General features: G+C 36.2%; 1 protein-coding gene across 2 annotated transcripts; it reads left to right on the forward strand.

The window, feature by feature from the left end:
- The first annotated feature begins 205 nt into the window (after window positions 1–205).
- LOC109804698 (beta-fructofuranosidase, insoluble isoenzyme CWINV1) lies at window positions 206–5806 on the forward strand. 2 transcript variants are annotated; one of them, XM_083063936.1, is made up of 8 exons: window positions 206–485; window positions 1870–2021; window positions 2635–2793; window positions 2907–3145; window positions 3254–3344; window positions 3437–4102; window positions 4539–4628; window positions 5377–5806. In XM_083063936.1, the coding sequence occupies exons 1-6, from the start codon at window positions 368–370 to the stop codon at window positions 3638–3640; spliced, it is 963 nt and encodes a 320-aa protein (XP_082920062.1). In that variant the 5' UTR covers window positions 206–367; the 3' UTR covers window positions 3641–4102; window positions 4539–4628; window positions 5377–5806. The 2 variants fall into 2 exon arrangements, with proteins under 2 accessions (XP_082920062.1, XP_082920061.1); XM_083063935.1 differs by lacking the exons at window positions 206–485; window positions 1870–2021 and adding an exon at window positions 582–1353.
- Window positions 5807–16891: the final 11085 nt, after the last annotated feature.

Consider the following 16891-nt stretch of genomic DNA (forward strand, 5'->3'; position numbering starts at 1 on the left):
TTTATTATATATGAATTGATTTTTTTGAAAAATCAAACTTATTCACTTTAAAAAAAAAAAAAATAAATTAACTAAACCGATTTTATAGATCAGTTCGAATTGGCATAGACTATTGACTAAGAAGGTCAAGTCATCAATAAATATAATTTCCAGCTGCAATATTCTCAAAGTTGGTGTATATTTAAATCCTAATAGGTTATGGATTTTTCTGCACGATTCATTTTATATCTGTGGCTTTTTTCTTTTCCACAAGTGAAAGATCCATTTTGTGCATAATTGCATGTACAGGCATTAGCCCTTGATCAAACCAAGCCACTATTCATCTGGTTTTCGTTGACGAACTTCCCATAACCTTGGTTCTATCATCATGGAGATCAATGAAAATGCATCCTCAGACAACATGAACTTTATCAAGTATAAGGTACCTAAGAAACAGCCTTATAGAACTTGGTACCACTTTCAATCCCCACAAAATTGGATGAACGGTATAACTTACCCTCAACAATTATTTATTTATTTTTATATCGAAAAATCCTAGTATTTCTCAATTTAGTTTTAGCATATATGCTTGTGTCTATTTCAGTGTGCTCATGTCTAATTCTTTTCTCTTGGTCATTTGACATTTTTTGTTGTCACAAATTGGAAATGGACAAATGGTTCCTTTCATCATGCAGATCCAAATGGTATGTTCATGAATTTCTCGGACTTCTAGTTATTTATTTAGTTCATATTCAAATAAACTTCTCAGTAAATATTTATAAAAAAGAAAATAGAATGATAAATTGAGTTGAGTTTTTATGTTAAACTCAACTTATCTACTTCAACTTATACAAAAGCTCTTTTAGTTAACTTCTCCAAAGCTTGAGTTTAACTTATTCACAAGTTAATTTTAGCTTATGAGATAACTCACCTTATTTTGTTCTTCTATAAACATTAAAAAAATTATCCCAAGAGAGCATTACCTATTTTCCACAGCATCATAGTATGAAAAAAAATAAAAACTAAAACAAGAATTCCTGTTATTTTACTTTTCACATGAAATTTGTTCATACACTACTACTAGTCCATTTGTCAACGTTTAATTCAATGAAATCATTGAGATGACATCCAAAAGTTACCATGATCAAATGACAAGTGTTGATTTACACGTGGCAGCACCTATGTACTACAAAGGAGTTTACCACTTTTTCTACCAACATAACCCTCATGCAGCAACCTTTGGTGATAAAATGGTGTGGGCTCACTCGGTGTCCTATGATCTCATCAATTGGATTCATCTAAATCATGCCATTGAACCAAGTGAGCCCTATGACATCAACAGCTGCTGGTCAGGGTCAGCCACTATACTCCCAGGTAAAGAGCAACCTCTTATTTTGTACACAGGAATTGATAATAATAAGCATCAAGTTCAGAACTTAGCCATGCCAAAGAATCCCTCAGACCCCTTCTTAAGGGAATGGGTGAAACACCCACAGAACCCTGTCATGACTCCACCAAGTGGAGTTGAAGTGAATAATTTCAGAGACCCTTCAACTGCTTCGCAGGGAAAAGATGGAAAATGGAGAGTAGTCATTGGTGCTCAAAATGGTGATGAAGGGAAAGTAGTTCTTTATCTAAGTGAGGATTTTGTTAATTGGACTCAGGATCCTAATCCCTTTTATGCAACAGATAATACAGGTGTTTGTGAGTGTCCAGACTTTTTTCCTGTGTACTTCAATGGAAGCACAAATGGTGTGGATACATCTTTGCATGATCCAAGTGTTAGACAAGTCTTTAAGATAAGCTATCTTTGCAGACACGAGGACTATTATTTTCTTGGTAAATATGTTTGTGATGAGGGGAACTTTATCCCTGATGTTAAGTTCACAGGAACTAGTTTGGACTTAAGGTTGGACTATGGTAAATTTTATGCCTCAAAGTCATTTTTTGATCATGCTAAGAATAGGAGGATATTATGGAGGTGGGTGAATGAGTGTGACACTACACAAGATGACATTGAGAAAGGATGGGCTGGTTTACAGGTACTTATTTTAGCTCCATGTTGGGCATTAACTTTTGCTTTAAATTTGGAGGAGGAGTCAATTATAAATGAAGATACAAGTGAAGAACACAAAGATGCATGTCTTCAAAAGAAAGTTGATGATCAAGAGGAGAATGAAGATGATGAAAAATCACCTTCAAAAGAGAAGTTCGAGACAAATGTTAAAGTGGTCCCACTCAAGAAGAATTACAACAAAATCACAAAAAGAAGAAACCAATCAAAAAGAGAAAAGGCAGATTTTGAAACTCAAATTAGGTGATAAAGATATTCAGTCAAGGAGGAACGTGCCAATTGTTGGGATTCAAACAAGTCTCACATCGATAAAATAATACAACAAATAACAACTTATATAATACAAACATACTTCAATGATTGAGAGGCCTTTTGGGTGATGACCAAAAGCAAAACCGTGAGGGCTAAGGCCCAAAACGGACAATATCTCATAATTGTGGAGTATGTTTGTGTAATAACCTTATAAAAATATTTCATAAAATATCCTCTCAGACAAATACCATAAAAATAACTCCATCAATAATGATATATTCATATCATAGTGATCATGTTGAATTGATTATTGATATTGGTCCATGTAGTGTATTCCAAGACAAGTTTGGCTTGATGAAAGTGGGAAAAGGTTGATGCACTGGCCAATTGAAGAGGTAGAAAAACTACGTGACAAACAAATTAGCATAATGGGAGAGAAACTGGTTGGTGGAACAATTCTTGAAGTCTCAGGTATCACTGCATCACAGGTAAGTAAACTAGTGTTGTATTTTCTCATACATATATATATATATATATATATATATATATATATTATGTATTTTAAAACCAAATAATGTTTTTTTAAAACTTAACTTTGAAGGCCGATGTAGAAGTGTTATTTGAACTACCAGAACTAGAGAATGCAGAGTGGCTAGATGAAAGTGAAGTTGATCCCCACTTGCTGTGTAGTGAAGAATATGCATCTAGAAGTGGCATAATAGGGCCATTTGGTTTGTTAGCTTTAGCATCAGAGGACCAAGCAGAACACACTGCAATCTTCTTCAGAATATATAGAGCTCCCAATAGATATGTATGCTTCATGTGTAGCGACCAGAGCAAGTTAGTTCTAATATTCTTCCAAACTGATTTGTAAATTATGGTGCATAATTTGGCTTCTCATTTAGATTTTCCTCCACTAGTGATATCAATGTTGTGTACATTTCACAGGTCTTCATTGCGACAGGACCTTGATAAAACAACATATGGAACCATCTTTGACATAGATCCTAATCTCAAAACGATTTCACTTAGAAGCTTGGTATGCTTATTGCTAATGAAAAATATTATCTTTAATGTTTTATCATGTGCTTGATAGTTTGATATATTTAGTTTCATATATATTATATGCAGATTGATCGCTCCATTATTGAGAGTTTTGGGGAGAAAGGGAGAATTTGTATAACTGCTAGAGTTTATCCATCATTGGCCATAGACAAAGATGCACATCTTTATGTATTCAACAACGGAAGCAAGAGTGTGGTGATTTCAGAACTGAATGCTTGGAGCATGAAGCAAGCAGAATTTGTTCAAGAGGAAAGCATAAATAAACTGTAGCTAGCTAAGAAAAGAAGGATTTGGATAATCATGAACATTTGATCTAGATACTTTATATTGTGTGTGATATTCACTCCTTGTGATTGTTTCATATGAAAAATAAAAATTAAAATAAATTACTAAACCCATTACATTGGACTTTTTGACTGAAATAAATTAAAAAAAAATTAAAATACATAAAATAAATTAAAAAAAAATTAATTACTAAAGTAGGTGATTTTTGACACAAGAAGACATAACATAAAAAAACGCGGAAAAGGGTGGTTTGTAGATGGTCCCTCCCCCATTCGTTTTCCATTACTGACGTGGCATGTGGCCTGGATTTGAAGATGGTGCCTTAACCCCCGAGCCTTCTTCAATGCTACAGAAAACCCCTCCGCCATGCGCCTCCTTTAATCTGACAGCGTGGCAAAAGATGACGCCTCCATAGCTGGCGCCATCAATTTACACCGCTTGTGAAACGTACACAATACTTAAATGCGAAACTCTGTTCAATATTCCTTTCTCTCTCTTTCTCTTAATTTCAAATTTTCTGCTAAGTTAAATTGGAGTTTTTTTTTCTTCTTTTAAATGGTTAACATCAAGGTTTTTGAATTCGTAGCCGCATTGCGTCCCGTTCGCAATTGTGGCTGCATTTGTCTGTGATTTCGACCATAATTTAAAACCTTCAAACGAACCTTGATCTATCTACCAATGGTGTTGTTTGATTTATAATTTCGATGCGGCTTTAATTTCGGAAATTCGTTTTTTTATTTTTATTTAAGCACATCCTTTTGACAATAACCATATATACTTTTTACTTTTTTTCTTTCTCTACTTGTGTTTTATTTATTTATTCAAGCTTTTGGAGGTGTTGATTTTATTGGAAGCTTTTTTTTTTTTTTTTTTTTTGGTTCAGATAAGAAGGTGTTCCTGCACTTCTACATACTGGGGTGGTATTCGACCGGGAGTGATGCGGAGGAAACAAGATATGCATATTCACAAAGCTGTAAGTTTGCGTTATTGCAATTTGTCTCAATTTAAGCATGCCTGTGATGTGATTGATAGGTTGATTTGGGTTCATGAGGAAATTTTAGTAGTTGTTCAGATGATGAAGGAGTGGAATGAGGTTTTGTGGACTTAAGATGTGGAGTGTTATTGTACAAGTTCAATGCACATTGAATAGGAATAGCTGCTGTGTGAAGGTGGTTTTATTTGGATATATGCTTTGAAAAAGGATATAATATAGTAGAATTCATCTGGAATAGAAAGCTAGGCTAAAATAGGCTAAGGGTGAAGCAAATGAAAGTTTGTTCGGGTGAAAAGGTTTGGCATTGAATGTAGAATTAACATGGCTTTTTAAATCCAGTTTTTCCTTCCCCCACCATGCATGGACTCAATTTCAGTCAGCTCTTTCTTCCTCACTGTGGATCTCACACTTTTCCATTATGTCCTTTTCTTCAAGATCTTTTGTCCACCCACCACTAGGAACACTCCCACCTCAACCTTCTTTTTTATCTCACTTTCCTAACACCAAAATCTCGGCCAAACATTCTTATCGCCTCTTCTTTGAATTTCGTTGCTACTTTTCCTCTTTTAGCTAGGTTTTGGGACTATCACTCTTGGTCTGCACACTAGCACCTAGATAGTTGCTTCTCTGCTTTGGTTGTATCTGCCACGTGGGAATTTTAGTCTAACTAAATTTGTTATCTTTTACTGTTATCTGATATTTTTTTATTAATTGGCATTGTGTTTAGGCACCATTTCATAACTGTCTATCATCCCTTGGACCTTGCAACACATTTTGCAACACATTTATGGATTGAAGGAGGTGCATGGGGGAGGAGTTTGCTGTAGCATTGAAGAAGGCACAGGGGGTTAAGACGCCATCTTCAAACCCAGCACGTCATTAATGGAAAGAGGTGCCATCTGCAAAACGCCTTCCCTTACGTTTTTTATGCCACGTCACCTCTTACGTGTCAAAAATCGTTGGTGATTAGTTTCTTTTTTAAATTTATTTTATGTATTTTTTTTAATTTATTTCAGCCAAAAAGCCATTACATTGTTCATAGCTCAATAAGTGACAAACCCGGTGTATGGGTGCAAAACATTAGTACTGGCTAGTGGTAACAAATATATGTATGAATGATTCTTCACTAGATTTGATTAAGAACATATATTTTGTGACACCCTTACTACCCCAATACATATATCGTAATAATGTAATTAAATTAAGGAAAATAAACTTTCATAGTTAGTAAAAGGGTTCACATAAAAACCTTTACAAATGTTCTTCAATATCCAAAATGATTGAAAAATGAACATTGGAAAATAAAAGATAAGAGTTTACAAAATGTTTTCAAAATAATAGGTTCAACTCCATATACAAATACAATTCATGTACTAGAAATCTTCTGCCGCGATGTCACAGTATCAGAACATACCCATAAATCAATTGTTGACATTCTAGATGCCATCATAGTCAGATCTTCCTCACCTAAAACATTCACAAGTTGTACGGTGAGAAAAGAAAACATCTATATGGAAAACACACAAGGGAAAACACAACATAATCTCATTATAACTCCTTAATGAAATATTCACAAGCATTTATATATATATATATATATATATCATAATTTATCAATCATTCATCATCTTCACATCTCAATTACATCAATCCATCACAATCCACTCAAATCTTACAATTAACACTATGCCAAGGCTACGCCACATCTGACACAAGTGATACGGGTTAATTGTCTCACTCATCCCACACCATGCCAGGGGCACGCTCGTCCTTGTAGCATCACTTACTCAAGGTTCGTCTCATCCCTGGTCATTAGTCTGAGGAACCACAATCACATTACAATCCACAAAAGTCTTGCAATTAACCATATGCCAGGGCTGCCATATTTGACATAAGTGATGCGTGTTAATTGTCTCACTCATCCCACACCATGCCAGGGGCACGCTCGTCCTTGTAGCATCACTTACTCAAGGTTCGTCTCATCCTTGGTCATTAGTGTGAGGAACCACAATCACAATCATAATCATATCCATACAACATCTCATCTCATAGCTCAATTTCATATCACATACACAATTCTCTATATCCCATACACAACAGATAAGTCCAACAAAATAAGGGTTTACACACCCCTCAAGCAATTCACATCTAGATCATCAATTCTTATCAAGTAATATAACAATAACATTCATAAATTGATATAATAATCAATGGAATTACTAATTTAATATAATCTTAACATAATGGTAAAACCTCCAATTATTCCAAAACCTAACTTACAGACACTTTTATACAATTTCGTTCTCTCTCCCAGATCATCATTCTTACAAATTATTAGCATATTTCTAATCCTCAACACATACAGAATCTAATGGGATCATCAATTTCTCAAACATAAATAATTATAAAATTACTCATAATCTTAAGGGACTCTTCCTCTACCCAATTCCCTCATGTAACTCTACATACAAATAATCCCTTTTTCCCCTGTACCTGGATAAACAGTAGCTGAAACTAAAACAGAGATCTCCTTGGTCTCTTCCTCTGAGTGCCTCTCGGTCTTCAGAGAGTGTAGAAGGAAAAGAAGAGAGCAAAAAAGAAAAGAAGAGAGAAGCGAAAAGTGTGCTTTTGAGAGTGCTAGAGTGCTCTATTTATAGGATCAGATGTCTTCGGAACAGCCCGTTCAAAATCCAGAACGACCCGTTTTGGACCCTTAAATCACGAGTAAAAATCACGTCCAAAACGACCCTTTCTTAAACCAGAACGACCAGTTCTGGGGTGCATTTAATACTTACAACGGTCATATTTTGGGAACGGCCCGTTCTCAACTCTGGAACGGCCCGTTCTCAATTAGGTGAAAAAGCCATTTCTGAAAACCGGAACGTCCTGTTCCCAACTAAGAATCATAGGAAAATTTAATGGTTTGGAACGGCCCGTTCCATATTCGGAAAGGCCCGTTCCAGGCTACCAAAAGTAGGACTATTTAGTAACTTGGAACGGCCCATTCCGGGCTACTAAACCACCTTAATTGGGTTCTTGGCCTAGTGAAAATTGGGCTATTACAATTCTCCCCTCCTTTATGAAATTTCATCCCCAAAATTTTTGCAATGGTAGACTCCTCGCATCTTACTTTCTAATTCCTATGCAACCTCACTACCTTATAGATGTAGAACTCTATCAATTTTACCAAGGAATGTCTATTACCAACGAGGGTAAGGCAAGTAAATTTGGTGAGTCTAACCACTATAACCCAAAAAGAATCAAATTTCGTAATCATCTTAGGCAAGCCTACACCCATGGTTTATCTACACACCATCTCACTTCCAAAATGGGACGTCTAAAGGCTGCAGAAGTCCTAAAGACTTCTAGCATACTAAACACGAGTACACAAATTCCTCTACTCCTCTCTTCACCTTAGGTCACTACGCTTCCGCTGCGCCACTCTGATACATCTTAGTAGCTCCTAAATGAATGTTAAGAGTACTCTTATGTCCTTCCTCTAAAATCATCTTTCTTAATTCAAGGTTACTAAGCACCCAAGTTTGTTCTTGCACCTCAAAACAACGTCGATTTCTACTCAGAAATGGTTATCTATACTTCTACCAATCTTCTCCACTTGGTTCCCTAAGAAAGGATCTGACTCTTAGGCTTCTCTAATCTCATCCATTAATTCACTAGTCACTTTCAACATAATCAATTCAATGCTCCTAAGGATAATCTCATACACCAAGCATAAGTCTCTAAATTCTTCAATCAAATCCAACCCTTAAATCATCAAAAATGATATATCAGAGGTCATCATAATCAAGGCATCTGCCACAATATTGGTTTTACTTCTATGATCATCTCTAAAGATCAAGCACCTAAGCGTAAGTTCACTAGGTATACATATCAGATATCTAATTTCACCGCTACATCTACACCCAAGTCAAACTCTTATCCATCACCTTATCCTATAGCCTCATATCTTGTCACCAAAATGAATCAACTAATTATGTTTCTCCAATTTCCTTCAACAATCCATTAATTACTCGAATAATACCTAGTCTCACACCACTAAGGGTAACCTTATAAGCCAAACTTAAATATTTCATTTGAGCCAAAAAGATCCATTTCTCTAATCATAAGGGATGATAGATGTAGAGGTTTCCTATGTGACACCCTTACTACCTCAACACATATATTGTAATAATATAAATAAACTAAGAAAATCAAATTTTCAAAATAGGTAAAAGGGTTCACATGAAACCTTTAGAAACATTCTTCAATATCCAAAATATTCTGAAAGTGAAACTTGGAAAATAAAACATAAGAGGTTACAAAATATTTTCAAAATAATAGGTTCAACTCCGTATTCAAATACAATTTATGTCCTAGAAATTCACTACCCCGATGTCACAATATCAGAGCATACCCATAAATCAACTGTTGACATTCTAGATGCCACTCATAGCCGGATCTTCCTCACCTAAAATATCCACAAATTATACGGTGAGAAAAGAAAATATCCATATGTAAAACACATAAGGAAAACATAACATAATCTCATCATTATTCATTACTTAATGAAATATTCACAAGCATTTATATATGTATATCATAATTAACAATCCTTTATCATCTTCACATCTCAATCCACAATTTCATCAATCCATCACAATCCACACAATCCACACAATCTTACACTTCACACTATGCCAAGGTCACGCTACCCATTTAACAATCTCAGGCCGTGCTCACCCTTGATATAACATTGTGCCAAGGTCACGTTATCCCTATCCCAGGGCCGTGCTCACCCCTGACATGTTAACCAAGGTCACGTTACCCACGTAACAATCCAGAGTCGTGCTCACCCCTGATATAACACTGTGCCAAGGTCACGTTACCCCGAACTCAGGGCCGTGCTCACCCCTGATATGTTAACCAAGGTCACGATACTCATGTAACAATCTCGGGCCGTGCTCACCCCTGATATAACATTGTGCCAAGGTCACGTTACCCCGAACTCAGGGCCGTGCTCACCCCTGACATGTTAACCAAGGTCACGATACCCATGTAACAATCCCGGGCCGTGCTCACCCCTGGTCATAGGTGTGAAGAACCACAATCACATTTCATTCACATTCCACACAACATCTCACAGTTCAATTCCATACCACATACACAACAGGCAAGTCCAACAAAATAAGGGTTTACACACCTTTCGAGCAATTTACATCTAGATCATCAATTCTTATCAAATAATATACCAATAACATTCGTAAATTAATATTATAAATAATGGAATTATCAATTTAATATAACTTTAACATAAACAATAAAACCCCCAATTCTTTCAAAACCTAACTCACAAGCACTTTTCTACAGTTTCGTTCTCCCTCTCAGATCATCATTCTTATAAATTAAATATATATTTCTAATCCTAAATTCATACAGAATCAAATAAGACCAGTAATTCTCCAAACAGAAATAATTATAAAATTGCTCATAATCCTAAAGGATTCTTCCTCTACCCAATTCCCTCATGTAACTCTACATATAAATAATTCCTTTTTTCTCCCGTACCTGGATAAGCAGCAGTTGAAACTACAACAGGGATCTCTTGGTCTCCTCCTCTAAGTGCCCCATGGTCTTCAGAGAGAAGAAGAGGGGAAGAAGAAAGAGCAGAAGAGAATAGGAAGAGAAAATGAGAGATGTGTGAAAATGAGAGGTGAGGGGCGCTATTTATAGGATTTCAGGCTCACCTACCGGAACGGCCCGTTCCAAAAGTGGAACGCCCGTTCTGGACCCTTCAAATCTACGCAAATTTTTGAACTGGAACGGCCCGTTCCGAAACCAGAACGGCCCGTTCCCAATCCCAGCAGAACGGCCCGTTCTCCCTCCAGAACGGCCCGTTCTGCTTCTCAAATTTTGGGCCTTTAACTTATTCCAGAACGGCCCGTTTCACTTTTGAAACGGCCCGTTCTGGGCAACGAATTTGGCCTACGGCCCATTGAAAATTGAGCTGTTACAATACTTCTCTCCTTTATGAAATTTCGTCCCCGAAATTTTTGCAATGGTAGACTCCTCGCTTCTTACTTTCTAATTATTATGCAACCTCACTACCTTATTGATATACAACTCTATCAATTTCACCAAAAGATATCTAAGGGCACAACAAGTAAACTTGGCAAGCCTATCCACTAAAACACAAATAGAATCAACCTCTTAAGCATCTCAGACAAACCTACAATTAAGGCCTATCTACTCATCATCTCACTTCCAAAATGGGACGTCTGAGTGCTACAAAATTCCTAAAGACTTCTAGCATACTAAACACAAGTATACAATTTCTCTACTCCTTTCTTCACCTTAGGTCACTTCACTTCCGCTGCGCTATTCAGATACATCCTCCTAAGGTCCCGACACATCTCATTAGTTCCTAAATATATATATTAAAAGTACTGTTACGTCCTTCCTCTAAAATCATCTTCCTTAATTCAAGGTTACTATGCACCCAAGTTTGTTCTTGCACCTCAAAACAACGTCGATTTCTACTCATAAATGGTTATCTATACTTCTACCAATCTTCTCCACTTGGTTTCCTATGAAAGGATCTGACTCCTAGGCTTCTCTAATCTCATCCATTAATTCACTAGTCACTTTCAACACAATCAACTCAATGCTCCTAAGGATAATCTCATACACCAAGCATAAGTCTTTAAATTCTTCAATCAAATCCAACCCTTAAATCATCATAAATGATATACTAGAGGTCATCATAATCAAGGCATCTGCCACAATATTGGTTTTACTTCTATGATCATCTTTAAAGATTAAGCACCTAAGCGTAAGTTCACTAGGTATACATATCAGATCTCTAATTTCACCAGTCCATCTACACCCAAGTCAAACTCTTATTCATCACCTTATCCTATAGCCTCATATCTTGTCACCAAAATTAATCAATTAATTATACGTCTCCAATTTCCTTCAACAATTCACTCGTTACTCAAGTTATACCTAGTTTCATACTACTCGGAGTAATCTCATAAGTCAAACTTAAATCTTTAATTTCAGCCAAAAAGATCCATCTCTCTAATCATAAAGAAAAAAAATAATGTAGAGGGTTTCTACTCAAAGCATCAACCATCACATTGACTTTATGCAAATAACAACTAAGATTGAAATCCTAGTCCACAAAAATTTCAACTATCTCTTTTGTCTCATATTCAAGTCCTTCGGGTCAAACAAAATTTGAGGCTCTAATGATCACTAAATACCTCCATCTTAGAATCATATAGGTAGTGTCTCCAAATCTTAGTGTAAATATCACGATTGCTCACTCAATGTCATGGGTAAGGTAATTCCTCTCATGAATTTTCAATTGCTTAGAAACATAAGCTATTACCCTTCCTCCTTGCATCTACACTACCTCCAAATTCATCTTAGGAGCATCACGGTATACCACATAAGACTTACTAAAATCCGGTAACATTATCCAATCTTTCCTTAAGAGTTTGAAACATACTCTCACATTTATTATCCCATACAAAGGCAACTTTTTCCTAGTCAATCTAGTCAAATAGTAAGCAACCTAGAGAAGTAAGCGACGAAATGCTTTGGGGAGTTGAAAATAAGCATAGGTCCGGGGATCCTCGATATAGGTTAACCTTTTGAACTACTGTTGAATTCCTGGGTAGGCAAAAGACAACTTAGTGAATTGAAACATCTTAGTAGCTAGAAGAAAAGAAAGCAAAAGCGATTCTTGTAGTAGCAACGAGAGAAACGAGAGCAGCCTAAACCGTGAACGGCTATCTTAAAAATTTACTCAATAAATTTCCTATAAACTATCCCAATAAAACTTCTAACCTCACAAATTGACTTTTGATATCTCCCACTTAAGCACAACTTCTACCATAGGTAGATCTATGTTATATCCGCGCAAGAAATTACAAGGCCTAAAACTATCTTGGATATATCTTCAAAATTAACTCTAATATGATGATATCACATCTTAAGGTCAATCTCACTAAACACACAACCATTCACTAATTAATCCATAAGGTCATCTATCCTCATATCCACATACATGCATATCATATTAGAATACCTATTTAAACCTTCATATATATATATATATCCTTCCCAATCATATATATAAATCTATCACTAATTTACACCATATAACAAGTGCATGAACTTAACTTTACCACATAGCATCATAAAACCTTGAACAATCTTATAATCCACATGACAACACCTCAGAACATCATAACAAAATCATTTTTATCCTTGCATTGCCTAGTAACTTAAAAACATCATGATAGCATACATATCCCATCAATAACTATCAAGGAAAATGATACCTAGAGAGTTACACTTGTCCAACGATCTCAATCCTATCTTAAAAGGAAGATAAAAGAATAAGCTATAACTCTTATGAAGACATGAGATTCTGAATAGATCCTCTTCTCAGCTAACAATTCAAAAATCACAACAGATATATTTAACGCTTATAACTAGCCTCTGATTACCAAAACAACTATAACTAGAGTTCTAAACCTTCATTTTACCTGATTCCAATGCCATTGAAAAGATCACATCCAAGACTACAACTTCCATGAAGACCACAAAATCCAAATCTATCAATACGGTACTCCTACTAGCATAACAAAACTACAGTGAAAACATCTCCTACACTAGACAACAATAGTTCACTAACATCCCACAGAATACCTCAACCCTTCAAAACTTACTTCTTTCTACCTTAAACTCATATCCAAGCTTCCAACTACAATCCCTAAACGAAAATAATTCACCTATTCCACAAAAGACTTAGAGCTGAAATCAAATCCTCATGCAACCTAACCCCTAACAAGATTAATATGCAAGCATCAAAACTTAAGAAAATCACCAACACTTTGACCTTTCATCAAGAACACTCAAAGTTCTAATGCTCGACACATAACCTCTTGGATTCAATCACTACCACTATAGCTTTCAGAAACGCCACCAATCGTAAACTCTTAATACATTCGATAAGTCAATTTTTGACCCACATCCAAGCTTCCACTAGTTCTAGTTGGTTAGCAAGATACTTCGTCTACTACCACTACTAGCACCTATGCTCGCAACACGAGCGATGCCACCCAACCACTACTTCTTACATAAGCAAGAAGTATCAAAATAATTAAGCAATCATGAGATTAAGAAAGAGCAATCAAAAATAGCATCATCAAGTTATATCATGTCTATCAAACAAATCCTGAGAACACAATGCACACAAATAAATAACAACAACATAATCGATCATCACATTAGCACATCAATAAGCTTCACACTCAATGCATTCCATCATTCATCTACCAAACAAGCATAGTAGACTCGCAACTCACGGCCGATTGGATCGACCTGCTCTGATACCACTAAATGTGACACCCTTACTACCCCAACACATATATTGTAATAATATAAATAAACTAAGAAAATCAAATTTTCAAAATAGGTAAAAGGGTTCACATGAAACCTTTAGAAACATTCTTCAATATCCAAAATATTTTGAAAGTGAAACTTGGAAAATAAAACGTAAGAGGTTACAAAATATTTTCAAAATAATAGGTTCAACTCCGTATTCAAATACAATTTATGTCCTAGAAATTCACTGCCCCAATGTCACAATATCAGAGCATACCCATAAATCAACTGTTGACATTCTAGATGCCACTCATAGCCAGATCTTTCTCACCTAAAATATCCACAAATTGTACGGTGAGAAAAGAAAATATCCATATGTAAAACACATAAGGAAAACATAACATAATCTCATCATTATTCATTACTTAATGAAATATTCACAAGCATTTATATATGTATATCATAATTAACAATCCTTTATCATCTTCACATCTCAATCCACAATTTCATCAATCCATTACAATCCACACAATCCACACAATCTTACACTTCACACTATGCCAAGGTCACGCTACCCATTTAACAATCTCAGGCCGTGCTCACCCCTGATATAACACTGTGCCAAGGTCACGTTATCCCTATCCCAGGGCCGTGCTCACCTCTGACATGTTAACCAAGGTCACGATACCCACGTAACAATCCAGAGCCGTGCTCACCCCTGATATAACACTGTGCCAAGGTCACGTTATCCCTATCCCAGGGCCGTGCTCACCCCTGACATGTTAACCAAGGTCACGATACTCATGTAACAATCTCGGGCCGTGCTCACCCCTGATATAACACTGTGCCAAGGTCACGTTACCCCGAACTTAGGGTCGTGCTCACCCCTGACATGTTAACCAAGGTCACGATACCCATGTAACAATCCCGGGCCGTGCTCACCCCTGGTCATAGGTGTGAAGAACCACAAGCACATTTCATTCACATTCCACACAACATCTCACAGTTCAATTCCATACCACATACACAACAGGCAAGTCCAACAAAATAAGGGTTTACACACCTTTCGAGCAATTTACATCTAGATCATCAATTCTTATCAAATAATATACCAATAACATTCGTAAATTAATATTATAAATAATGGAATTATCAATTTAATATAACTTTAACATAAACAATAAAACCCCCAATTCTTTCAAAACCTAACTCACAGGCACTTTTCTACAGTTTCGTTCTCCCTCTTAGATCATCATTCTTATAAATTAAATATATATTTCTAATCCTAAATTCATACAGAATCAAATAAGACCAGTAATTCTCCAAATAGAAATAATTATAAAATTGCTCATAATCCTAAAGGATTCTTCCTCTACCCAATTCCCTCATGTAACTCTACATATAAATAATTTCCTTTTTCTCCCGTACCTGGATAAGCAGCAGTTGAAACTACAACAGGGATCTCTTGGTCTCCTCCTCTAAGTGCCCCATGGTCTTCAGAGAGAAGAAGAAGGGAAGAAGAAAGAGCAGAAGAGAATAGGAAGAGAAAATGAGAGATGTGTGAAAATGAGAGGTGAGGGGCGTTATTTATAGGATTTCAGGCTCACCTACCGGAACGGCCCGTTCCAAAAGTGGAACGCCCGTTCTGGACCCTTCAAATCTACGCAAATTTTTGAACTGGAACGGCCCGTTCCAAAACCAGAACGGCCCGTTCCCAATCCCAGCAGAACGACCCGTTCTCCCTCCGGAACGGCCCGTTCTCCAAATCGGAACGGCCCGTTCTCCCTCCAGAACGGCCCGTTCTGCTTCTTAAATTTTGGGCCTTTAACTTATTCCAGAACAGCTCGTTTCACTTTTGAAACGGCCCGTTCTGGGCAACGAATTGGGCCTACGACCCATTGAAAATTGGGCTGTTACATCCTACTCAAAACATTGGTCACCATAATGGCTTTACTCAAATAACAACTAAGTTTGAAATATTAGTCCTCCAGAAATTTAAACTATCTCTTTTGTCTCATAATTTAGCTCCTTTGGTCAAAAGATATTTATGGCTCTTATGATTACTAAATATCTCAAGCTTAGAATCATATACGTAATGTCTCCAAATCTTATTATAAATATTAAAACCGCTAACTCAAGGTCACGGGTAAGGTAATTCCTCTCATGAATTCTCAATTTCCTAGAAGCATAAGCTACTACTGTTCCTTCTTGCATCAACACTCTGTCCAAACCTATCTTAGAAGCATAACTATATACCACAAAAGACTTACCAAAATCTAGTAGTATTAACACTAGTCAATCTTTCACTAAGAATTTGGAAACTACTCTCGTACTTAGTATCCCTCACAAGGACAACACTATTTCTAGACGACCTAGTTAAAAGTAATGTTATCTTATATATTTACTCAATAAATCTCTAACAGTAATGAGCTAACCCAAGAAACTCCTAACTAATAGACTCAAGTATCTCCCACTTAAGCACAACTTCTATCTTAGATAGATCTACGTTATACCTCTGCCAGAAATTACAGGACCTAGAAAACTCACTTCATAGACTACAAGAAAAATGCTGATTTCCAACGGAAATATCTGACGAAAACAGGTAAATTTCTGATAGATTTTTTTTTCTGACGGATTTCAATCCGTCGAAAAAAGTGGCGTCGGAAAAAAAAATCCGTCGAAAATAATTAAATCCGTCAGAAATTTTTGACGAAAAATTCTGTCAGAAATTTCCATCGGAAAAATCTGTCAGAAAATTCCGTCAGAACTTTCTATCAGAAAAATCCGTCGAAAATTTTCGACGGAAATTTCTGTCAGAAATTATAATTTTTTTTAATTTTAATAAA

This window comes from Cajanus cajan, chromosome 9, assembly GCF_000230855.2.
Source record: "Cajanus cajan strain Asha chromosome 9, NIPB_CcT2T_4, whole genome shotgun sequence".
NCBI lineage: Eukaryota > Viridiplantae > Streptophyta > Magnoliopsida > Fabales > Fabaceae > Cajanus > Cajanus cajan.